Source organism: Stegastes partitus, unplaced genomic scaffold, assembly GCF_000690725.1.
Source record: "Stegastes partitus isolate 25-593 unplaced genomic scaffold, Stegastes_partitus-1.0.2 Scaffold777, whole genome shotgun sequence".
Classification (NCBI taxonomy): Eukaryota; Metazoa; Chordata; class Actinopteri; family Pomacentridae; genus Stegastes; species Stegastes partitus.
In genome coordinates, this window is record NW_007578508.1 from 210,362 (window position 1) to 237,214 (window position 26,853).

General features: G+C 40.9%; 1 protein-coding gene across 3 annotated transcripts in view; it reads left to right on the forward strand.

Annotated features, from left to right (window-relative positions):
- phkb (phosphorylase kinase, beta) overlaps window positions 1-26,853 on the forward strand; it is a 133,841-nt gene that overhangs the window by 70,869 nt on the left and 36,119 nt on the right. For all 3 annotated transcript variants that reach the window (XM_008292002.1, XM_008292001.1, XM_008292004.1), the window contains 2 exons: window positions 21,274-21,329; window positions 24,937-25,030. In XM_008292002.1, coding sequence (XP_008290224.1) covers window positions 21,274-21,329; window positions 24,937-25,030 — 150 coding nt within the window. The remainder of the gene's footprint in view (window positions 1-21,273; window positions 21,330-24,936; window positions 25,031-26,853) is intronic.

Sequence of the window (26,853 nt, forward strand, 5' to 3'; positions counted from 1 at the left end):
TTTCACCAAAATATCTTGAATTCTCCATTTTGACATATAAAACCAGTGTTAAACAGAGGGATGTTACAGCCTGCATTGAGCATGAGTAGGTTTATAGAGTATGCTTATATTTGTAATCTGAACCTTTTTCCTCCTGTGAATCACCACCTTTATTTTCTTGCTTTAATGTGTGATTACAACATTAATCATTCATTTTTTTTTCAGATGTTTAGGTTAAAGTTTATTGTTAAATTGTTTTAATCAGAATCCTACATGAACATGACTGCAGTAGAAGTGACTCTGATTTGTTGCAGCTGACACGACAACACTGTATTAACTGTATGCCTGCGTAGTATATATTATGTGCACAGCGCAGCATCACTGTTACAAAGCCAATCTAAATGTAAAATGAATATACTGCACATACTCCTATATGATACATAGGTAAGGCACAATGCATTAAATTTGCATGTGCATCTCAGCAAGAAGAGAATGTTGGTTTTGCCTCAAACATGTAGCATTTGGAAGGTGGGAAGCTGTGATTCACTTTGTGAATGGGGTGTTAATGCAACTTTCCTTCACTGTTGATGTACAGAAAGCTTCTACTACTGTAATGAACTGCAAGCCTATTAAACAGAGTATGAAGCTATGAAATAAATATGCATGTAAGTCATGTGGCAAATCGTGAAAAATCTGCAAAAGTGCATTTTTGCAGTGCTGCTGGCACTTCTGTGTGCTAATATTAGCTGTAAATGGGTTATTATTATTCTTTTTAAGCTTGACCCTGTGGGTAAGTGCATCTTTCCCTGATATTTTCCATCTTACCAAAGTGCAGCAGTCTGCTGTTGGGTTTTTCTGGATGAGAGACAAGGCGCTCCCAGGGCTGTGAGGGTGAGTCAGATCAAACGCACCCTGGGGTGCGTGGCGTGACATCCCACTGACAAACATGCAATAATACGCAGCGGGCATAGCAATTTGGGGATCTGAGAAGTCATGAATGGCTGTGAAAGTGAATTAGTTGCTGATGTCGCTTATGTCACACACTTGCTTTTAATGTTGTGCCCTTAATGTGCTCAGCTATTCAGACATGCTCGCAGTGGCACATTTTCTCAGTCTGTCTTTTTTTGCTCTGTCTTTATCTTTTTGCACCATCTGTCTATTTAAATTTAGTTCAACCCACATTCACCACATACATCTAACACGTGAGCATATGTGTGTGTATATGTGTGTGTGTGTGTGTGTATATATATATATATATATACGTGTGTGTGTGTGTGTGTGTGTGTACATGTGTATATGTGCATCACACACGGTTGCAAACATATGGACAAGGATAATCTGATAAAAACACGTCACCACAGATGTCAGTGACGTTTCTGAGGAAGACTGAAGTGACAGTTGAAACATGTCAAGGTAAAAACAGCTCCTACTTAAAAATACTAATTGTCTGATAAAAAAGGAAACCTTATACCTGTGAAAAGTGGAGTATTAGAAAACCAAAGAGAGCCTGATAGTGCTCTGAGGACTCTGTGCTTCGTAAAAAGAAAGCCAAAGTGAAACTGGAACTTACAGGTTCTGTTCCTCAATCAAGTTTGTAGTTTTTCAAGCAAGCCATAGTTATTTCTTTTTTATTTAGCAAAGTAATTATTTCTTAACTTTATTAAAATTATGAAAGTTTGAATTTCTTGTGGCAACCGCTGTAGTAGAAGCTGTTTTGTCTCAGAATATGGAAATCAACCCCTGGGGTATGTGCTTTGTTTTTTCAGAATGATGAATGAAAAAAAATGCTAAATGAGAGTTTGCACTGAGTTGCAAGAGCTTGTGAAACAGAGGATATAGGACATGAATGCGTGCATTAAACATATTCAGAGGAGCCAAAATTGAGATGCAATAATAAAACAAGGCAAAACCCAGACGCTCAAAATATGCACAACCCCCCACAGTTGGTGGAGAGAGAGAGAGATCAATTTCAAGTTTGATGAACATAAACCACAACATCCGCTATTTGTTGGCATCACTGTAATCATATATTGCGTTCACTGAGATTTACCTAATTGCTTCATTTTTGTTTGTCATAATCATTATACATGAGTTATATATGGAATTACATTTAATATACGTTTCATTTCCCACTACAGCATTCCTTAAGGCCCTTGAAAATCCTATTTACGCTGGGTTCATGCCTGCTTTACAGAGGTGGAGAATTTTTCCTTGTAAAACTAGAAGTCACAGATGTTACCACATTCGTAAATCCATCTAAACAGTAATCAGCCTCTGTTAACATGTCTCCTGCGAGCGCAATCCGTCCTTAAATGCAAATGGAATAAGGAGACAGGTGTGCCTAACACCTACTCCCACAAATGACAAACAGAAGATCCAGCCTGTTTGATAAATACACAACATGTGTTCAGGGTAGAATGCATCACATCTGGCCCTTAGTCTTGTTTCACACCTAACCTGCCCATGAGTGCACTGAAAGCGTTTTAGTCAACATCATTGTTCCTTTTGAAGTTTGTGTAGCAAAATAGATTTTACGTCGCTATAAAGTGTAAAATCAGTCACTCTGTGTTTTTGTGTAGGACCACATTTCAATTCCACAAGAAACATGACAAAAGGTTGTGCAGACATGTGGCCTAAACATCACAATGTGTCCTGCTACCATGTGGTGTGACATGCTGGATATGTTGCTGTCATGTTGCCGTCTGTGACTCTGTAGACATATTTCTGTTGCGAGTCCTGATTGATACCAGTTATGTAATATGCACAGACAAATTTGTTGGTGTGCAAAATGTTGAGAAAATCCTGAGCCACTCAGCCTATTTAGATTTTTTTCATTACTTGAACACAATACATAGAACAGAAGCGAGCCCACCTCTGTGCAGAATCGCATAGTTACAAATTATTTAAATTCTACTAACTCTGAATATTTGCATTATTTTGAAGTTGAACAGTGGATTAATTTCTTATGAACAATCAAAAACAAACACTTTAGGAAGACCATATTGAAAAAACAGGCCCTAAAGTAGAAATGCAGTGCAGCAAGTGAATACACCTGTTATCACTGACACACAAGTTAGAAAATATGTGATACCTGAAACAAAATTGAGTACACCTGTGATTTCCAATTTGCCAGATTGCAAGAACATGGTTAGAAAATGACCTGTGAACATCAGAATTTTCTCAGTTTGGACCTAATAAAGACCCACCTAAAATTCAATCAAAACTACTTTTGAGTGGTAATTCGGAGACACAAAATGAAGCATGTTTAACTGAGGAGTTGCTGCATTCAGGTGATGAAATTTTGAATCATTGGTCATGTAAGTTATATTGCAGAAGATGCTCATTTCTGTTTTACACTGTAGTGGAAATATCATACTTTCACCACAGGTAGATAGTCTGCTTACATGTTGATGTGCTTTGCTGCAAACTGTTCATAAAGGAAAACAGATTGTTATAAAACTTTGTGTTAGCATTCTTAAGGACAAGCTACCTCTACAGTGAGCATGCTCTCTTGTCATGCAGATCATGGCAATCCAAGAGCTTCTTCCTAAAAAAAATGAATTTAGGTTTCCATTAGTAGCTCTGTTTGTCATTACTTCCTCACACCTCTGTTCTGTTTATTCCATATTATCATTTCATGATTGATACTGACTATAGGCTGAATTACAAAGGAGCAGCTGGATATTAGTAGAGTAGATGTAATCCTAAATGCTGCATGGAAATTTTGACTCAGTTTTTGTCGTTGATGATTATCCCTTGAGCACAGCTTGGAGTGGAAAGGGGATCCGGCTTACACCTGCTGTGTACAATGTTTTCCAGTCGGTTTGCTTCAATGTGTTAATGTGTTTTATTGAATGGTAGAAGATGTATACAGGCAGGTGTACATTTAGAGTGAGAAGAGTGTTTAGACTGTAAAATGTGTTTCATGTCAGTAAATGGACTGACTAAGTAATAGTGTCACCATGTGACTGCATCTCACAGAGCTGTTTTCCTGTAGAAGCCCTTTTAGTGACTGTGTAGCAAAATCATAAAGGACGGACACTTGTGAAATGAATGAAATAAGTATATGACTAGATTCCAACAGTGTAACACAGATTAAAGGTCATGGGAGGACACTGTTGAATAATCTACAGACTGTCCCTTTTTGAAGAGCAAAGTGACACCTTGAGCAGCGTGAAACAGATGGACATTAAGAGCCTTCTGTCCCAAGGGTGTACACTCACACACACACCCACAAAATCACACCATTTTCCAACTAACATGCACATCCTCCACCTGACACAACCCCATAAACTGAATCACGCATATTTGTGCCAACATGCACACATTTTGTCATTTTCCTTCTGCATCCTTCACCTCACACACACCCACAGACAGGCACGCACACACAGACACACACAGATTGAGAGTGTGCTAAACCCTGCTGTTTGCCAAATGGCCTGGTGGCAGGCAGGAAATGTCGAGCCCAGTGGTCTGTGACAGTAAAAGCCCTAGAGAGATGGCTACTGACCTTAACCTACAGGGAAATGGACATCACTCACACACACTCACACACTTTGCATGCATTAGCGCTTGACACACCACCCATGCTCCAAGCATCCTCTGCTTGCACCGATACCAATACATACACATGCTATTATGTACTCCACAAGTTTTTTTGTGGGTTTCTGTCCATCTCAGACACACCTCTGCTTCTCCTTACAAGCTGTTCTCTGTGCCAGGAGCCCCATTAGCAGTGTCTGATTGGTTTGGCCTGTCTTATTCCTTTGTCTCACTGTCAGTGTTATTGGCTAGCTCTGGTGTACAGTGTCTTCCTGTTTAGGCTTGATGTATCTCTGTAAAACAAAAGGAAAAGCAAGCTGCCAGGATACCCAACCTCAGGGAGGAATGCATAAAGCACCTGAGTAGAGATCAAATATCTGAACCTGCTGTGCTCAATTCATTCAAACCCTCACTTGAACAAAAGGCTGTCACTTCCCTCATACATTAAGATAAATCAGCATCTCCTGCTGCTAAATTCACTGTATTAGCTAAATGTGAGACCTGTTCTTGGAGCCAGGTGAGAACCAGTGTAATTCTGCCAGCCCGGAGTTATGTGTTCCTGCATCGAGTTTTTGTTAGAAGTCCTGTTGCTCAGTTCTGGGAGACTGTCCCACAGCGACGCCAGAGGCAGTTTGATGGTGGGCTGGATGCCGTTTGTCCTGGACCCCAAGACTGGGACTGACCAGCCTGTTTGGAGTGCTAGGGAGGATGGCGGGCAGCAGTGTCTGGTGCAGCAGCTCCATCTGTGGAGCTAGGAGAACTCACCAGCTCGGCACCTGTCCATCCCAGGCAACTGGATCCACTTCAGAAAGGGTCGCAGAGCTACCTCCCTGCTGAGCCTCTATGTCATGACCCGTGGCAGCAGCAACGGCCCCCCTGCAAACATTGTCCCAGCTGAAGCAGGGTCCGGTTCCATTCGGGAAGGAGCAGCATCTACCTCAGTGGCATCAGCCGGCGGTAGCATGGCGAAGCAGTTTGACGAGTTGATGGACAGAGTGGAGGCGGTTGTGAGTCCTTGTGTCTTGCCCCATCTGACCACCACCTCCAGCCCGGTAACCTGTGTGGTGGAAATGGAACAGGTGGAGGGCCAGCAGTGGGCTGTCGTCCCAGAGGATGGTGTCTGCTTTAGCTGAGTTCATGGCTGAGACTGATTTGGATCATATGACTTCAGAGTCAATAAAGTCCGACAGAAGACAGGACACCTAACTAAACCTTTAAGTTAGGCAATGTCACTCTTTACTTTTGGCATTCCTCACATAAAACAATGATGTTAGATGTAAACAACTGCTGGGAGGGTATTTTAGAGGTGTTTGCCAGGTCCGTTTAGTTGTTCACAAGGCTGAATTAGGGGCCATGTTTTGTTCCATCTTTAGTAAATGTATTGCACAATTTTTACTTACAATGTTTTGTATACTGTACCAAGTGTAATTATTTTGCCCTATCAGACTGAGACCTGTTGGCTTTTTAAAGCATTAATATACGTGTCTGGAAAATTGTTTCAATATACCCTTATATACCCTATACCCTTACAACATATGCCTAACAACATTAGCATTGAAGTGCCTGAGGGCTGTTTTTAGATCTTGCAAAACTCATCCTGCTATTTAGATGTCTTCTGAATACTACTGTCTTGTTGTGGCTGCTGGTGACCAATGTACAGGCAGGGACTGAAGATGCCTTTTGGAAATTCTTTGGCAAAAAAAACCCCTAGCCCTAACCCTAACAGCCAACGAGTCCATCTATGTGCTCTAACCTGTCAGTCTGCCAGTACATAATTGTGCAGACAGAAATAGACTCGTCAACCAGGAAAGAGCAACAGGGGGCTTGTAAGTATATGTTAGGAACAGAAAAAAGTCACTGATTGACTATAGTAAATTATCGAGGCGGAAATTCCCACTGGTGACAGCGTTTCCACTGGTGTGGGAAGAGGAGAGAGTGGTCACCCAAGATAGCTCTCGCTGCTGCCCAGCAACAGGAACAGCACCTTGGAGAGCACTGTGGTGAACAGTCTGCCTCCTCCCCAGTACTTACATACAGTTTCTGCTTTCTAAGGAAGTAGGAAGAGAAGAGAAAAGAGACAACAAGAAGGTCAGAGGGTAGGTAGTCTTTTCAGGAAATACAGATAATGAGATGGTGTGGAGCTGAGTACAATACAGCCACATAGAATCTGTTCCCATATCCTAATGAACCGCAAAACTGTTTTCTCTGTAAAACCAAAAAATGTCTGCAAAACAAGCTGAAACTAAAGCAGAAGCATGACTGTTGAAGAAATGTCAAATCTAATATATATAACAAGCTCAGTGTACTTAAAATCACTGTCACTTAATCCTTTTGTGGTGGAGAAATGCATTTGGTAAATCATCAGATTGTCTTTTATCTTTACCAACTTCAAAAGCATTTCCCAGGAGGACACTGATGTCATCACTCAGGAAATGCAGCATCAATACTTTTTTAAGGCTTACAGAGATTGTACCACTATAATATTAGGAGAAGGTGTACAATGATGAGTGTTTATTTCCTCTTTTCCAGGGACATTCTGTGCAAGTGTATGGAGGTGTACAAGCCACTGATTGCAGCCCCTGTAGTGGCCTTGACACTTTCGCCTCCCTGTTGACAAGTGGCTGACATGTCCACAGTGGAATAACAGCTGTGCTTGCTTTGAGGCTTTTAACAAATACAAATACAAATCTGAGTTCACCTTGGCTCTCACATATGTCCAAAGAAAAGTATTCAGACTGGTTTCTAACTGCTTATGCGTTTATGTGTCAAGCATTTTAGAGCTTTTCTGAGTGTGTGTGTGTGTTTGAATGAGAGAATGCAAGAGAGGGAGCACATTAGTGAGATAGCACATTAGAAACCATAATGCCCATCTGTTCCCCAACTTTGTAATTATGCATGTACGCTGTTGTGCATCTTTGTGTGTGGACATCTGAGTATAGCCTGGCACAGCGTCTGAACATATTTCTGTTCCAGGGTCATTGTCAGGCTGCATGTGTGCATTAGAACTCACTCTGAACAACACAAGCTGGTAGATTAGAGAGTGTGGTTTGTTGGCTTGTGTTTGCACATCTTTAAATGACTTGCAAAGGGCATGGAAAGTTAAGGCTTTATCTAGAATTACATTCACGCAGACACACAGTGAAGGAAAAACAACACCTACACAACTCTATGAGACAACCTGCCACCATCAGGCGTTTTCATATGTGGCTGCATGTGTATTTATTTTTCACTGCAGCACTCATATCATTATGTTCCTCTGCACACGCATCCACAGACGGTAGTAATCAGTCCACTTATCTTCCGCAGCCTCCCCGGCTCTCGAGGCATGATATCAAGCAGGGCCGCTCTGACAAGCTGAGGCTCCTGTAGCTCACACTGTGGCTCGCCTTTAATATCAATTGATTTTTTTTTCTTCACTCATAAGGATTCCTCTGGCTGAGGATAATATTTCTGAGCTGAGACTGAGGAACAATGTATCGCTTTCTCAGTCAGGGCGCCTTTGCAATTACACCGGCCCGCACCATGCAATCCAATTCTTCACTTGGTTCTCCTCTGTGGAGGTGATTCCACCCTCCTTTACTTCATCTGTCTCCCTCCCTCTATTATTCCAACTGTCTTTCCAGCTCCACATTTGCCTATTTCTTTTTCCGCTGCATTGTCAGACTGGAACCATTTCCCTAAATCAACCCCCGTCTCATCATCTCCTCTTCCTTCTTTTGTGCTCACCTTAAAACTGTGACAAATTCTCGCTATGGTCTCGTCGTTATTACTACCAGATGACCTTTTGAGGAGATCCAACCTTAAAAACGTACACAGGAGACATTTTCCTCTCCCACAGCCTGGATTGAAAATGACTTAGCATTTCTTTCATGTTTTTTCCCCTCCCAACGTATTTCTGCTAAAACCCCTGACACTTTGAAATACCCTCATCAAAATATGAATCTCTGAGCTGCACAGAGACCGACTTCCCGAGGACGATACAGAGCCCGGAGTCATTCGTCTGTGCAGGGGCATGAAAAGAAGGGATTATATTTCATTCAAATAGTTTTTTTGGGGTGATGGATAAATTCCCTTGCTTGCTTTTTTAACTTTATGAAAGTCTTTGAATGTTTTATTCCTTTGTGATGTGATGCTCACTTGAGGCTGGCTCCCTCGTGCTGCGCTTTGCCAGCCAGCACTTTGGGAGGGATCTGACCTTGAAATCGTGTCACCAAGTCTCAGTCACATGAGCAGAAGTTTCATATTTCTTAGTTTTATTTAATTTATTAAATATCAAGCTGTAATAATAACAATTTAAAAAAAACCTCCTAAAAGGGTGTCAGGCAATCAGTCAATTGGTTAATAAATCACTGTGCTTGGAAAAGATTAGTCTGGAAGGAACAAAGAAAGTATGGTGCTAATATATATATCTGTGTGTGTGTGTGTGTGTGTGTGTGTGTAGTCTTGAACTAAGTAGACATTTTCAGCAGTGTACTGTAAACACTCACACACCTACAGACTCTGCTGGGTTTTACATAACATGAATCTTTTCAGTCCACTTATAAAATACAGTTTCCTACTAAGAACATGCGCAGCAGACAATGAACTCCTAAAGCAGTTCACATGTCATGACATTGCATAGAACATAACAGATCTATGCAATGACATGTTGATGTCATAAACTTTTATGTGTGTGTGTTAGCCTACATATTTGTGCAGATCAAAGTGATCAAACCACTACGTTACATTTCCTATTGTGTCATAATGATGACCTGCCGCATATCAAAATAAACAGCAGAACTCGTCCTTTCTGAGGATACCAATTGTTTCTCTAGTAGTCCAGTTTTGAAATTAAAGTAAATGTCTGCATTGTGTCCAGCATATCATTACATCCACTACCACTACTGTACCACCTGTATACGAGTAAACATTAGCTTTTCATTAAAATAATTCAAAGGTTTTGGTCACAAGGAAAAGTGGCTGTTGAGGGCCCCGTTTCATGAGGTTGTGTGGGCCATCGTTGCAAGTAGGCTACTGTCTGTGAAGACTTCAGTGAATAAACTTTTATTTCGATTAGAGTCTAAACACTTGCCAGACTCCAGACAATCTACACATTGTTTAAAAGAATACTCTACTGCCAACATTTTATGGTGGGATTCATGCAAAAACAGTGATTAGTTGTTAGTAATTATTCTTTCCTTGATAAAAAAAAAAAAAAAAAGGCTGATATATTAATTCTGCATGTGTTGTCGTATGAAATGATGGATGATCTAGACTGCTTAGACTGTTCTGAAAAACAGCAAAACACAGCATGTATGGCTTGCCTTTATAGTGACCAAGCCAAGAGCTTGAAAATAAAGGTAGTGAAATTAATTTGAAAGTTGGCTTATATAGTTAAAGTGCTGTTCTTCTATAAGAAATGATTTCCCTTATTGAATATTTAATACATCACCATAACCAACTGGTTATAGATTTCCTCTTAGTAAGAAGAATAAATGAAAAACAGGGAAATGAAATAATGCTGTCTCTACTCAGTACACAACATTAATCAGATAGGTGATGCTTTGTCAGCTACCTGATTTGCAGACCTCCAGTTGTGTACATAAATCTGCTGCTGCTTTTAGTCATTTGCATCCAGTGTTTGAATGTGTTTCTCTTCTGATCGTTTGACTGACAGGGATGTTTTGACAGAAACCCCTGAGATTTGACTCTGTGTGTGTGAAAGGCTGTTTGTTTGTAGGCAATTTACTTCTGACCTGTGAGACACCTGAGTGACGGTGAGACTGAGAGAGAGGAATGAAGACTGACACTGAGAGGGTTCTAATAAACACTGATCGTGGAGAAAACTGAGAGAGAGAAAGAGAAACAAAGAAAGAAAAAAGTATTGGCTGGAAGAAGGATGCAGGAGAACAGAAAGATGGAGAGAGAAGGTAAAATGGAAGGAGGAACAAGGAGACAGGTTGAATGAATAGAGAAATGCAATGAAGGAAGTAGGGAGAAAAGAAAAAATAATAGCGAAAAGTAGAAAGAAAGAAGGAAACAAAGAAGAAAGAGCAGGACCGAACGATAGAAGGAGATAAAGTGGAATGAAAAGAGGGACAGTCAGGCAGGTGAACCAACAAATGGAAGAAAGGAAAAGAAAACGAATGAAAAGAAGAAATAATAGGAAGGAGAGAAGAAGAAAGAACAGAAGGACAGAAAGAAGAAAGAAAGAAAACAAGGATAGGACACAGAACAGAAAGACTGAAGGAAGGAAGAATAAGAAGGAAGATCAGATGAAAGAAGGGATAGCAGGGAGGACAGAAATTAGGAAGGAAGGAAACAATGGAAGAGACTGAAGGAAAAGAGAAAGGGCAGAATGATATGTAAGAGGAAAGAAGGATGGGCAAAAAGTGGAGTGAAGAGCAGATAGACGGAGGAAGGAAACTGGAAAAACAAGAAGGCTCGGAATAAAAAGGAAGATAAGAAAAATAGATGGAAAAACAAGGGGAGGAGGAATGGAGGCAAAAGGGAAAAAAATGAAGGAAGGATAAAAGGCCACAGCATGAAAGTGGAAACAACGAAGGAAGGAAGTGAAAAAGTGAGGGAGCATGCAGAGAAAATGATGGAAGGAAGAAAAATAAGGTAAAATGTCAAGCAGTACAATAGTAGAAAGAATAACAAGTAACAAAGGAAGAAAGGATGAAATGAAACAAGGGTGGAAAAGAGGGAGAGAAAGTGGAAGTAAGGGTGTCAGGACAGAGTGATGGAAGGAAGGAAAAGAAGGAAAGAGCAAAAGAAAAATGTGAAGAACAAGAGGGAGGACAGAGTGAAGAATGAAGGGAGTTAAAGTAAGGAAACAAGGAAATGAAGGATGGATAGAAGGTTACATTAAGGCAGAAAAGAAGAAAAAAGTGATGGAAGAATCACAGGAGGAAGAATAATAGAAAAACATTAAAAAAGATGGAAGAGGGAAGGGAAGAACAGAAAGAAGTACATGAGAGGACAGAAAGATGGGAGGCAGTAAGAAAGAAATTGAGGAAAAAATGGAGGCTAGAACGACACCAGGAGGGTGTTAGGACCGAATGAAAAAACATGGTTGGGTGGAGTGATAGAGGGATGGAAGAAAGGAACAAAGTAGTAAGAACAGAAGAAGACAGGGATGAAAGAAAGGAAAAAAACTTCTCAGATGCACTTTTCATCTAGTGTCACATCTCAGTGCTTTTAATTTTGGGGGAAAGTCAAATGAAGCGGAGCTGAAATTCATTTCTGTTCTGCGGGGACTCACAGCAGCGTTCTTTGGCAAATGGCTTTTCACTTTGTCAAATTTAGCGCTGCTGCATCTCGTAGGGGCAGCTCGCAGCAGCCAGACCTGCTGCACATGTACTCAGCACTCGTTACCAGCAGGCCTCATCTCAACACGCCTTCATTCTTCTTCTAAAATCTTCTTGTCTGGGAGGATTGTGGTCTCATGCTGTTTTTTGTTGGTCACAAGCCAAATTGTGCATTTTGCTGGAATCAGTTTCAGCATCATAATCTGCAACTCTGTCCTCTGTCACTACAGAAGCTCAAGCGCCGAACAGTGATTTAGCCTGTAGCCTATTCAGACGTTCACATATACTTTCTGTTCTAGATGATACGCTTTCTGGGGCTTCGCTACAAAAACAAGGCTGACGTACAGTATGTCGCTTTCTTTCCAGGATTGTGTGTCTGCTCTCTCATGGAGTCATGGAGTTATTTATTCTCATTTGTTTGGTTTTCGTGACAGATGTGTGCCATCTCTATTTATTAATGTGCCTCTTTCATTAGTCATTGTGTGTGTCTCGGTGCACACGCAGGTAAACAAAAGTGTTTGTACTTCCTGAGACGGAGAAGTGCCTGAGGTTCTTCACACATACACATACATACAGATGCACGCGTGCGCACACACACTCACACACACACACACAGCTGAAACCGACAGCGTTATTAGACTGCGACAAAACAAATATGAAAGCAGCTCTGACTCCGTCCCTCCCCTCTGTGAGTTACCTGTTTTGTATCTCTGTCCCCCATTTGTCTCACTTTATTTTTTTCATACTGTTTTCTTGCCTCCTCCACAGAAATAGTCTCATCCAGCATCTAGCTTTCTAATCACTCTCTCTTTGTCAAGAGTTAAATTTGACTGGAAATTTTTATCCCGTCACCTAATTTTCCTGTGTGTTGTCATCTGCATGAACCCTGTGCACTGCAAGCACACTAGGAAAACAAATGGTGCTTAAAACAAATGCGTGCTATAAGGAGAGGCTTTGCGAGGAGATTCTCCATCATCCACACCTTTATAATTCGTCATTCAAAGAGTTGTAGTGGAAGTAGTTCGAGCCAAATTTGGAAGTGCTTTGATGTGTATCAATGCTCTAAATTCTCCAAGCTGCTTTATCCTGTGAAAAGTGTGAAGTCAGAGTCTCTCCGAAACATCCTTGGGAACTCTGTGTCTTTTTCTAAGTTCGATATGAGGGGCAATACGGCCATCTGTGTAGCAAACCAGCATGTAAGCTGCCTATCGTAGTATGATAGGACTGCAAGCACATCAGTCATATGTGTTACAAGACATATCAGTCCAAGACTCCTTAACTACTGCTAACCAGCAGGAATCAGCAGGCCTCATTTTAGCACACTGTGGTTGTAAGTTGGGAGAACTTTGGTTCACCATGGAGAAATGTACAGTATAAATGTGAAACAAACTTTGACTAAACAGATGATTCTTGACAGAATGTTTGATTCATTGTTTCTTTTGGTATTTTCATAATTTTTACTGACAGCAAAAAAATAACAGCAGCGTTATCAGCTAAGAGTAAACATTTGCTTAAACGGTCCACTGTGGTCTGGCTCAGTGTGGGATTGTGACTATGGAACTGCTGAGCTTTTGTTTTTTTTAGTTTAGACAAATGTCCTTTTGCTGCTACAGCACTACAGTGTGTGTCAGCTGCAGGAAGATTTCCCTAAATGGGTGTTGGCACAGATTTCCGGAATTCACATTTATGATTTAAGTGATTTAAGATTTTAATTAAGAAGCTCCTGGGTGGCAAGGCACCAGGTGTGGACGAGATTCACCCTGAGATGCTAAAGGCTCTGGACATTGTTGGACTGTCATGACTGACACGTCTCTTCAGTGTCCCATGGGCATCAGGCATGGTGCCTGTGAGTGTGAGTGGCAGACTGGGGCCGTGTTTCCCATTTTAAAAAAGGGGGATCGGAGAATGTGCTCCAATTACCAGGGTGTCACACTTCTCAGCCTCCCCAGGAAAGTTTACACTAGGGTACTGGAAAGGAGGCTCCAACTGATTATCGAACCTCAGATTCAGGAGGAGCAATGCGGATTCCATCCTGGTTGTGGAACAGTGGGCCAGCTCTTTACCCTTACGGAGCTGCTGAGGGGAGCGTGGGAGTTTGACCAGCCAGTCCACATGTGTTTTGTGGATCTGGAGAAGGCCTATGACCATGTCCCCCGAGGGGCTCTGTGGGGGGTACTGAGGGAGTATGGGTACCAGGCTTGCTGCTACAAGCCATACGGTCCCTGTACAGCAAAAAGTGAGAGTTGTGTCCGCGTTCTCCGTACAAAGTCAGACACATTCCCAGTGGGTGTTGGACTCTGCCAGGGCTGCCCCTTGCCTCCGATCCTGTTTGTGGTCTTTATGGTAAGGATCTCAAGGCGCAGCCAGGGTGAGGAGGGTGTCCAGTGTCTCAGGGTCGTGTGTCTGCTTTTTGCAGATGATGTGGTGCTGTTGGCTTCATCAGACCATGGCCTTCAGCACACACTGGAGCAGTTGCTTTCCCAAGCTAGAGAGTTTAAGTATCTTGGAACTTGTTCACGAGTGATGGGAAAATGGAGCATGAGATGAACAGGTGGCTTGGTGCAGCATCAGCAGTAATGCGGGCGTTGTACCGGACTGTGGTGGTGAAGAGAGAGCTGAGCCGCAAGGCAAAGCTCTCGATTTACTAGTCCATCAACGTCCCAGTCCTCACCTATGGTCACATGCTTTGGGTCGTGACCGAAACAACAAGATTGCGGATACAAGCGGCCGAAATGAGCTTCCTCCACAGGGTGGCTGGGCTCAGCCTTAGAGATAGTTAGGAACTCAGAGTAGAGCCACTGCAAAAAAAAGGAGTCAGTTGAGGTGGTTTGGACATCTAATTCGGGAGGCTTCCTTTTGAGGTTTTCCAGCATGTCCGCCTGGTAGGAGATCCCAGGGCAGACCCAGAACCCGCTGGAGGGATTATATTTCTCTGCTGGCCTGGGAACCCTTTGGAATCCCTCAGGAAGTCCTGGAAAGCGTTGCCGCGGGGAGTGACGTCTGGAAATGAATGGATAGCTTTACGTGCTATAGGGTATTGTTTTGTCTTGTGGTTTACTGTTGATGCAGCCCTTTGCTAATAAATATGAGTTGGTAGGGCCAGACTGAACTCAACTGGGTGCTCCAGCTAGGACCAGGAGGAACCAGTGAACGGTCTTCTTAATTTTGATGAAATTCTACTGTTTTCATTTCCATATTTAAAGCCCTTGGTCAGACTTCAGTGTGTGTAAGTGTCATCCAGCCACACTGCTCTCACCACATGCCAGTTCCTGTCATATCCTCATCCTTCATTGATGGCCTAAATTGCTTGTTTTTTTTTTCTTGTTTTGTTTTTTTGTAAACACTGCAAGGCATAATGCTTAATAATAAAATAGTCACTCTTCTTTTAGGTCTGTTTATGTTTCCACCAACCCCCAAAGCTGCCACACATTCCAGATTCACTCGCTAGTTGCTGACATTGTTATTTTATTGTTTGGTGCTGACAGAAGGCATACAGTGACATTTCTTTAAATATTGCTCAGTCTGTGGACTGGTTAGCTCACAGTTAAGAATGGAAGCAGAATGGAGAAAAAGCTGGATCTATCCAAAGGGTAATAAATTCCACCTTCTGTGTCATCAAGAGATCACGATGAACACATTTTGTTCAATCTAGACATAAAATTCAACCAGCTTATCCAGGGTTGGGTCACAGTGACAACAGACTAAACAAGGTAGGTCAGATGATCCTCTGCATAGCAGCATTTTCCAGTTCCTTCTTTGGTATATTTGGCCATGCAGCCAACAGAACGTTGTGGCATGTTGGATTAGCATCCTCAGCACAAGATTGCCCGTCTTGTTAGGGTATATGCAGTTGTAAGAATTCTCTAAGTCCACAAAATGCATGCAGACTTGCTGAGCAAACTCCTGTGGCCCCTCTAGTAACCTTGCACACATAAAGAGCTGGTCCACCGTTCATGTCCAGCACAGAATCTGGATTGCTCGTTGAACAATGTGTAATTGGAGCACACCTTGTAGTCCACCTTTTTTAAAATGTGAACCACAGGCACTGTCCTTGAACTTAACACAACACTGAAGAAGTGTGTCAGCCAAAACTGCAAAACAGTCTTCAGCATGACTCTCATCAAGCCTCGCGGCTGTGGCTCAGGTGGTAGAGCAGTTGTCCTCTGATTGCAAGGTTGGCAGTTCAATCCCCGTCCCCTCCACAGTCAAAATACAAGACACTGAACTCAAAATTGCTCCCAATGGCAGCACCTTGCATGGCAGCTCTGTCGCCATTGGTGTATGAATGTGTGAATGAGAAATCATTGTAAAGTGCTTTGAGTACCACTAAGGTAGAAAAGCACTATATAAGTGTAGTTCATTTACCATATACCTTGGAATTCTCCTACTTTGGAGCCTCTAAACTACCTCAGAGTCTGCCAGGGATATGGGTGAAGCCTCTTCTGAGTCTTTAAACTTTCACTTCTCCATGAGGGACATTTTGGTCCAGTTTAGAAGTTCTTCAAAGTGGTATTTCCATTGTCCAGTCAGGTTCAGCAGTACACAGCCCTAGCGAAGTCCTGCTTTCCCTTTTTAAATCATCTGCGAGTTTGAGAGAACTTCTCTGGCGCCAAATAAGAGCCCTACTCCAAACTCCTCCTACACTTGCGTTTTGCTTTGGTGGCCACCGATGCTGCAGACCTTCTGATCTTATCTGTCTGCTGCTTTGGGAAACCTTTGGGCCATCCATGCCACAAAGAGTTCTTTTCTCAGCTTGGCAGTACCCTTCACCCCTGGTGTACATTAGACTCTCAGGTGGCCTGATCAACCACATATCATTAATTGAGTGTGAAATGATGATTTGCGAGTTTCTGCAAAGGTTTTATGCCAGACTATTTCTTAGTATGGAGCTTTGCTTGCCTAGAGTCTCTGCTATTTGTCTGGCAGCATAATGACCACTTGATACTGTTTCCTTCCGTTTTCAGTCTTAATACTAAGCTTAAGAGCTGCTATCTGTAGCCTCATATCGAACAAAGATATGACAGTGTTATCACTCTTCTGTCTCGTGGCAAGAAAGCGAGTACGCACATTTCTCAAAATTGTAAACTTAAAAATAAAGTAACAATATTGATTGTTGTGGTATGATTTTTTTCTTTGTGAGCAGACTAGGCTTCACTGAGTTTAGTTAAATTAAGAAGAAACAGAAGGTTTTATTGGGTTATTTGGATGTCTTTAAATGAAAGATGTGTGAGGGCAAATGGTGAAGGTTGTTATGATCTTTTGTGCACTGCGTTACAGTCAACTTCCTCAATTATAAGCACCCTTTTAACTGTCAGTAACTGAATCCCCAGCCTACTGCACAACAAGGTGTCCTCATGGAGACTGTACACTGTTAGATATCAATCTGTGATGCTGAGTGCATTCAAGGAGTTATTTCATGTTGAAGTGATGCAATTTGTGCTTGTGGCTTACTCAGTTTTACTCCAGCTGGTTGTCTTCCTAGCAGAGATCCAGCAGATTTACCCAAGAGAAGCTGAATGAACTTAAGGTGTTCATAGGTTAGAATGTAGGTCTAATGTGTAGGCGGAGTAAGTGGAGTAAAAGAAGCAAGGCACGTTTCTCCAATCAAGAAAAATGTTGTGTAAGAGCAGTGCATGGCTGGGTTAAAGCAGAATGTCTGTTTTCATTAAATCTGCCTCACAGAACACATTTCGACATTCTTTGAAAATTTCATTTCCTGTTTAATGCTTAGTTGAAGGTTCAGAACTTAAATTGTCTGTGTTCAACTGCAGCTCATTTGTTCTTTCAGCTTTTTTCTTTTCATTAATTAGTCTGAAATCGAATCCAATGGAGTGCTACGAAGGTCTTTAAACTGCTAGATTTGGCCTGAGCTGTGTTGGCCGCATATTCAGGTACATCCAGGGTCCAAGTGATTTGTTCACTACTTTACCTTTACCTATACCTTTTAGAACCCTCATGGAGAAACATCTTTTCTTTCCTGCTTCTCCCTCAGACTGAACAGCATTTCAGTCATACAACACTGATGTTTTTAGGGTTTCAGGGGTGCCTCTGAAAAGGTTGTTTAAAGAAACATTGGAAGACTCATCTCATTTTCCTCCCTGCGGTTGCACAGTCGTGTGTCAACTACGGAGGAGAGAGAGTGAGTGCATATCTCCCGTGCCTCCATTATGCATTTCCATATCTTCTCCTCCACCAAATGAGTCCTTTGTCTGCTCGGAGACCAGCGCTAATGAGAGAGTTGCATTGCAGCATTTTAGAAGCCATTGCTCCCCTATTAATCAGGGGAGATTTGTGTTCAGCTGTCTGTTTTTTCTCCCACTCAGCCACCGCCTTCTCTCAGTTCTCTCTCTACTTTCTGATTGATGATAACGAGGTTGTTGGCTAAAACCAGCTCTTATCGGCTAAACAAAATGGCTCCCAGCTTTTTCGGTCTCTGTGTGTGTGTGTGTGTGTGTGTGTGTGTGTGGGTGTGGGTGCGGGTGCGTGCGTGCGTGCGTGCGTGCGTGTGTGTGTGTGCGCGCACGCATGTGTGTGCTTGTGTGCATCTGTGACGCACGCTTACTTGTATTTGTTGTTCCTTTGCTCTGTCTTCTGGCACTGACTGTGAGTCTGGGCATCTGCTCATGCCAGCATCCGTGTCTGTGTTGCCATGTGAATGCATGTATGTATCGGTATATTTCTGCTTGTGTGTGTGTGTGTCTGTGTGTGTGTTTGTGTGTGTGTGTGTGTGCGTGCGCATCTCCACAATGAGAACGAGATGAAAGGCCACTGCTCCTGTGAGTCACAAGCCGCTGCCTGCTTCCTAAATGGCTCTGAATAGTTACTCAATACAGTTGAAGATGATCTGCTCTGTTTTCACACACACATCAATTCTGCAAATAAAGAACAAGAAGATGAAAGGCACTGAAGGACACAAACAGAGAGACATTTACATGTGCATGAATACAACAATATACGCAAGTCTAGGATAGAGAAAAGCCAGAGAGAAAAAAGAAATGCACACTTGATAACACACATAAACCTCTGAATAAAAGAAATGAAAAAAGACATGTAAATATGAATTTTAACAAGCTTTATAAGAAAAATACTGTTGCACAGACTTGTTAACATGATAATTGACTGAGATACATACGGTATATTCTACATTTACAGGCATATACAAAGAAAAAGAGAGAGCTACAGGAAGCCCTCCAGTTAAAGTGTCTTCCTTTAGCAAAGATAATAATTGGATAAAGATATCCTTTTTTGTCTCAAAAACATATTGATACAGTCAATGCTTCCGTAAGGGAAAACTTAAAATGTTCAAGTTGTCTATTTTAACTTTTGTGCTTCATTTGTGAATCGTTTTTTTCTGTGTGCAAGCACTGACACAGTACAACACATTGTTATGTCTGCTGTCTGTGTTTTCCCTGAATGTCCTCAAGACCAAAAGGTTTAAGAAAACTGCAAAGAAAACCTCTGAAGTTACTTTTTGTTTCCTCTTTTTTCCTTTTTGTCACTATGCTCTTCATTTTTTATGTTGTCTCCCAAGAAATATGCAGAATGTGTTGCTGTATTTGGCCCATTTGTGACTGTGTGTATCTTTATCTTATCCTTTTAATATTCACTATTGTGCAGTCTTATTGCTGCATATATTGTGGTTCACTTCCAGACACTTTTTTAAAAAAATGGTAAAGATATGATATATAATAAAACAAACAGACAAATTGTTATATCTTTTGCTGATTTGTGTACTGAGATTATCTTGAGTGTTTCCAGCAGCATTCAGTAAGAATGTGTCATTTCACTCAATGTAATGGTGCTATTCATTCTGGTTGTCTATCATAGGCATCCTATCACGTTTACCAAGGACAACACAGTAAACAGAGTGGCATGACAGAGTGCAGCAGGAAGATGAAAGAGAAGGCAAACTAGCTCGCTGTCAACTCTGTTGTGTTTTTATTCTATTGTTTGTATTGCTCACTCGTCACAGATCACCATTATTGTAGCGTGATTGTTTCAACCACAGATAACAGTGCTATTCACTGAGTCACACTGGCCACAGTAGCTGTTTGGATGGTCGACTACTGATCTAGTGGTCAGGTAGCAATGAACATTTCATTAGGTAATGTTACTTTGGTCTATTTGATTAAAATGCAATGTCATAACGTGAATGTACATGACTAAATGTAACATAAATAACACTTTTGTACATTACCTTGTCCGTTACCATGATTTTCTGCCACTCATGTTGACAGATTTTCATCAACAATAGTGAAGATGGCATCTCCCATGGTTCCACTCTCTTCAGTCTACATCAATCCATGACGTTTGTCACTGTCTTGATTGATAGACCCCTAGTGGCAAAGATGATACACTGTGCGCTTTAGAAAGGCCAAATTCCAGACTTGACTAATTTGAGCGCACCGTTGCAAACCAATTGGTTTATGGACCGCTACAAAACAGTCCATGAATCAGTTGGTGATGTCACAGTTATAATGCAAAGTCTGCCGTCTACCTTGAGGCTGATTTTATGTTTGTCTTATCAACACCAAATCTGTAGTTTAATTTTTGAAAAATAATAATAATCCAGCTGTGCACTGCAGTTCTGACCAAAAGTTGCCCCAAAAAAGTAAAAACTATTTTAAAAAGTATTTATAGCGGGGGACAGGATATGTGGTTTAGTAATAGACTTGTGTGACTTCTGGTTCCTTCAACTCCAAAAACACAAAACTTGAACCAACATGGTGTTTGGGCAGCATTAAAAGATGATATCTGTATTCTTCTTCTCCACTTAAGGTCATTCAGCTCCACTCAGTCTGTTGGTAACACAGTAAAGAAAGCATCAGTGTAACTTGTTTTTTTCTCTATCTTTGCTGCTTCTTCCCTTTTCATCTCTCTTGTCCTTCCCATTTCCCGTCTTCTCTTAGCCAAGCACCACTGAATCTCTCATCACCCTTTGTTTGTTATTCATTTTTGTTTTCATTTGCATTGTGTGCGACTGGAGGTAGCAATATCATACACTATTGTCAATTTATAAGAGGGTGAGCTGAATTTAGATTTTAGCCGATCTTGCCCTCTTTCTCTCTCTTTCATAAACAGAAATCATCAAATAAATTTAAATTAATTCAGTTCTTTTCCAGCTGTCTTCTTGGTAACTTAGTAATCAATAGCATCATCAGTGCAAGTACATAAAATATTGGAGGATGTAAAAAAATGTCCTACTACAAACAGCATGTAAAATAAGAGTGCTAGCAAACTAAATTAAGTGATAAGTGCAGACGGGATTGAAAAATAACAGAATAACCACTTGGATGTAAACACTTGTAATCCATCAGTATGGAATTCATAGATCTACTTTGGTTCTAGTGTACAGTTACAGATGAGGTAAACATACAAACCAATGTAATCCCAGCACTGATGCAACATGTAGCCCAATGGTGCTACTTATGCTAATCTCTTTATTCTCTCTCTTTCACAGGGTCCCATAGAGAATGACACTGTGATCCACGCAGCCCTGATAGCTGAGAGCCAGAGGTAATGTGTGTGTGTGCGTGTGTGTGTGTGTGTGTGTGTGTGTTAATGTGTTGCACGCCATGAAAAGGAGGTTATTTTCTGCCCATCTCTGCTTGTCAGCTCTCTCAGTGCTGTAATTGTGGTGAGCTCATAAAGCTGGCGCTCAGCCTGACCTTTGCCCTCATCTGTCACTCTTCTCATTGTGGGTTTGTGTGAGTACATGTGTGCATGTGTATGTATGCTCGAATACATGTTTGAGAGTGGGCTGCGTGTGTGTTAAACAGGGTCAGACGACTCTGGGAAGCTTGTTAACCTGTAGCTTCAATTACTGCGGCTTGCAAGTCCTAACCAAGACTTCTGCACCGTCTTTGTCACTGCGGTCGCCTTGTACCACCGATCAGCCGCAACATTGAAACCACCTCCATAATATTGTATGTTTCCGGTTCCCCCTCATGCCTCTGAAACAGCTCTGACCCATCGAAGCATGGAAGGAGCCCTGTGGTATCAGGCCCCAAAACATTGCTTGGTCTATAATGATGTTTAGGTAGGGGATATGTGTCAACATCACATCTACATCAATGTTACAACCCACAGTTTCCCAGCAGGGCACTGAGAAGAGCATCACCCTCCCTCAGTTAGCTCTCCTGTTTTGATTTGGTGACACCTGATGAAATCTCTTTCCCAGAATTTGGCCCTTGTGAAAGTCTCTTTGATCCTCATGCTGCCCATTTTCCTGCTTCCACCACATCAATCTCAAGAACTGACTTTTCACTAGCTGCCTAATATATTCCAGCTCTAGACAGGTGCCATTGTGACCAGATAATCTATGTTATTCATGTTGCCTGTCAGTGGTTTTATTGTTGTGGCTGAGTGGTGTACACTATATTCTCCTGTGTGCACTGTGTTTCAATAACAGCTTCCCAGTAGCTCTGCAATAGATAAAGATTTGCAGTAGAACTGAGTTACGAGTTTTATATTTACAAGAACACAAGACCAATAGATTTATTAACATTTTATTCACCCAGCCATGGCTTTATCACCTACAGACTCATAAAACTAAAGATTTAAAAAAAAGATAAATCTGCATAGAAAGATTTACAAGCCAGTCGAGTCTCCTGTAGATTTCTGAGAGGATTCTGCAGCTGTTGAAGTAATTTCAGCATTACAATATTTGTGTGTTTGACTGTGGTGCTTACATCAGTACCATATCAGTTTGCAGCATTTCATTACAAACAGTGTACTGGGGAGTCATTTATCAGCTTTACATTGGCAAAAGACGCATGTGAAATTCCTAAAATTCTAAAAATTTTGATCAGTCCAATGGAAAAACTAAGTGAAAAGTATTTATCATACCTTCAAATCTGTGAAATTTGAGTCAGAGGATCCAGATTAGGTGCCAATGAACCCTGCCTGTTTAAATCTCTGACATCTGGAGTCTTCTGTTCTCTTTGCTCTTGAGGTGTGTGGTGTCATCATGCAAAGATCTGAAGGCCTCCCTAAGGCCTTCATAAAACAGGACTTATAAAGGTCCATGAATTTTGAAATAAATCATTCCACTGTAAGAAAATTCATCTACAGCCAGTATAGATTTCAAGCAATTGCTATTTTGAATGCATTGCTGCATTCAGCTGAAGGAATTTTTCATGGAAGAGTGGCCAAATCTTTAAGCAAGCCATGTCAGAAACTGTAATTAACTGCAATTATTCAAAAATACCTATGAGTTGTACCAGGTTCTGAAGCCACTTTTTCGACATCCTACATCCATTGATGTTTTTTTGTTGAAAAAACCATTGAATAAGCGCATTTTCTTGCAGTTGTACTTGTCTGTAGACACAGTTTCATAGAGGATCAAATGTTTGCTTGTCCAAATTGTCAAAAAAGCCCAAAATAAATTTTGTGTGTTATTTCCTGTGTTTTTTGTGTCTGCATTTTACAAAAATGGCCTGACAGCAATTCATAAACATAAGATTACAATGAAATTCATCCACTCAAAGCTACCATCACTCGTGACTACACCAGTTAAAACAGTAAGAATATTGGAAATATGCCAGTAAACCTTTCTCAAACAAATGAGTTGCTCTAATGTCAAGCTGTGGTGCAGCTCAGTCCTGTAATAAGATGCATAGTACTGGAAATCAGTCTTCCCCACTTTAGAGCTCATCTGAACTTTCAAAGCTAGTCTGTCCTCTGATCTGTTGTCATGGTATTAGCAAATTTGGAAAGTAAAAATTCTTGGCAGCTTAGACAGCAAGGTGTATAAAAGAGTATACACATCTGCTGATGTTGTCTTAATGTCATGACTTTATATTTAGCTCACAGTGGTAAATATGAATCAAATAGTTCTGTGGTAGTTGTTGTCCAGTAGTTTACGATATGGGCAGCAGCATGAGCATACAAAATATCTCCTTTATGTAGCATAGGACTCATCATGGGTTATAAAATGTACAGCTATGTACTGTATCATGTAGATGTCCACTTTTCTCATGAGTAGGGTAGGGAACATCAGTCATTAATTTTGTTGTAGAGTGGGCCTAACACTGATCCTTGGGGGATATCTTTATCAACAATCGAAGGACTTGACTTGAAACCAGTAGTTTCAATACTGTGACAGAGATATGATTTGAACCAGTTGTAAGCAGAAATATTAGAATCTACAGAAAAAAATCCACACTGTGTCAAAAGCCTTTGAATAGAACTATAAAGCAGAATATTTCCTTTTTATCAAGTGAATTAACAGTGTCATCCACAACAGCAGCTGCAGTGAGGATTGCCCTTTAACTAGATTTAAGGTCTGGTGGCTGTGGCTAAAAGACATTATGAACCTCCATGGGGGCCATGCAGCTGAGAGCTGACTAGTGATTCTTAGACTTTGGACAGACCCCTCAGCTTGAATATAGGTTAATAGTTGTTTAATTTAACAGCTTTATGCAATGCAAATAATCACTTCTGCAGTCTTTCATATTGAGAGGATTTCTACCTGAAGTAAAGATGAGGTGTGGAGGCATGTGATCCATAGGTCAAAGCTGTGCTTGTCAAGGGACTTTTTATGTTTATCAGTACATTATGTACCTGAGTAAATGACAAGTCTGAGGAAAATGTGTGATTATGAGGAAAAGGATGGGTTGGGCAGTTACATTATGAAACATGTCACATCGTTATGTCAAATTATGCTAAAAGGCTTTAACCGTGTTGCTTTTATTAATCTGCACACCAATAATTGCAGGTGGGAGCAGTGTGAAGGACTTGTTCAATAATTTACAGGTTACAGTTCCATTGCTGTTGCATTTGAAAATACAGATAGATTATAATAATAATAATATTCAAATACTGCTTTGAGAAAGGGTAAAACTATAAGAAAAATAACATAGCACTGTCTGGATCTTGAGTGGAACATGTTATGTTGGTGTTATAGTGATATACATTATACGTACATAATTAATAAAATATTTTGCCTAAAAGTATATAAAAGTGATATCCAGAGCAAGAACACCAGAGACAAAGTCATGGTAGTTTCTTTTCTTTCCCTTTTTCCTTTTCTTTTTTTTCTTTCTTTTCTTTCTTTCTTTTTTTTTTTTTGTAATTTAGCGAGAATCTAATATTGTAATTTTGTGCTTCTCTGTGTCTGTAGATTGCAAGTATTTTTGAATACCTACGGCATTCAGACCCAGACACCCCAGCAAGTGGAACCCATCCAGATCTGGCCTCAGAAGGAACTGGTCAAGGTAATGTTGGTCAAACATGAGTTAGTCATCCACTTTACAAATTGTTTACAAACCTCAACTCACGGTTCACCCAACTTTCTCTTGTTATGTGTCACGTGTGCAGTTTTAAGTGGTTTAACTCAAAGTCATATATGAAACAATGGTGTCTTGATCCCAGACATAAGTCGACAGAAGCAGGTGCCTTATTTCTAGGTGGCCGTCATTGAGTTTGCATGGAAGAAATTCCAACCATTACAGGTAGATTTTAACAACTAACTAGCTAAGCAATGTTGCCTTTGTGACGTAGTTCATAACTCCATCTAGCTCTAGCTAACTTTTCAGTGCTTTCAGCTTTTGTTAAAATAAGGAGCTTTTAAATATACATTTGATGGCTGCATACCTGACAATACACTGATTCAGTGAGTTCAAGCTGCATTGGTGGATGTTACTAGCTTAGTGTTTACTAGTTGATAATCTATCTAGAAGCATCAACTGGATACAAAAGATGGATCGAATGACAGTGACGTTACCCATTCGTTTGTGAGCCACCATTTTGAGGCTGCGAGTTAGAATTTTGGCTGTTGCCATCCTGGACTTTTGAAACACAGACATAATGTGCAGGAGGTGGATCTGACTGAGAACTGAGGACACAAAGGTCCATATATTGGAGATCTATCAGTCACAAGGTAGCACCACCCAGAGGCTTGTCCTACTTTATTGCGTATTCTACTTCGAATGGGATTGTAAATATACTGGGCTATATAAATATACATGATACTGTATTGAAATATTCTTAAACTAGTGACTGAGACCATTAACGCATTGCCTTCTAGACCTGGAGGCTATGTCCATCTTTTACATAAAGTCTATGTGTGGAAGACGTGGAAATAAAGCAGGAACAATGTTCTTAAATTGCAAGGTAGAGCTAGTTTGTCATAATGAGATCGTACAAAATGGGGAAAAAAATAACACATTTTTCTCATATTATCATTGCTAGAAAAATTATGGTGATGAAGTATGATGGTGTTTTGTTCTTTCAAACACATCGCTCTTCAGTGTAAACAGTGCTGAGCCTTACATACCATAGACTCTGGGCTTTAGAGACTTTTTTCAAGTTGTATTTTTCACTTTAATGGAAAAAGTGGAAGACGAATAAACTTGTGGGATTTGCAGAGTAACCTCAGATAAACGTCCCCAAATCCAAGACAAAGTCCAACAAGGATGCTAAACTTTAATGTGGCAAATAATGGCATATGACACTGGTGTTAAATCAGCACTTGCACAGTTCAGTTTGATGATAATATAGCTGGCTAAGGGTAGGATCATTACTGGCCTTGAAGGTAAGGCTATGTCACTACTGTAGGAAACTCTTTTGGCAGGCACATTAACATTAGAAGATTATATCAGAACAAGTCTACAGTTACATTTACTATGATGATTTTGGAAAATATAAAAAAAAAAAAACTCCACAAAACCCTTTAAATGCAGAATATCTGTCTCAGTGTCACCATACACACCACCTCATGCAACCACGTGGAGAAACCCAAGACTTGTCAGACCTGTTGTGCCCAATTACAGTTTCTAAGCTATGATTGGACAATCACTGTTCAACAGGGGGATTTTGCCAACCGCCAATTGAAACCTAACTGATTGCAGGCATTTTGCAGTGCATGATAAGCTGCAGTGACTTGTCGCCTGATTTAAGGGCCCTACCCTTATTCTCAAGAAAGAGCTTCCCACTCATTCTAGTTTGCTGTGAATGAGTGGAAGGACATTTGAGGGAAGGAAACTGTAATAGACTATTGATACCATCCCACCACCACTATCACCACAACTGCACAAAT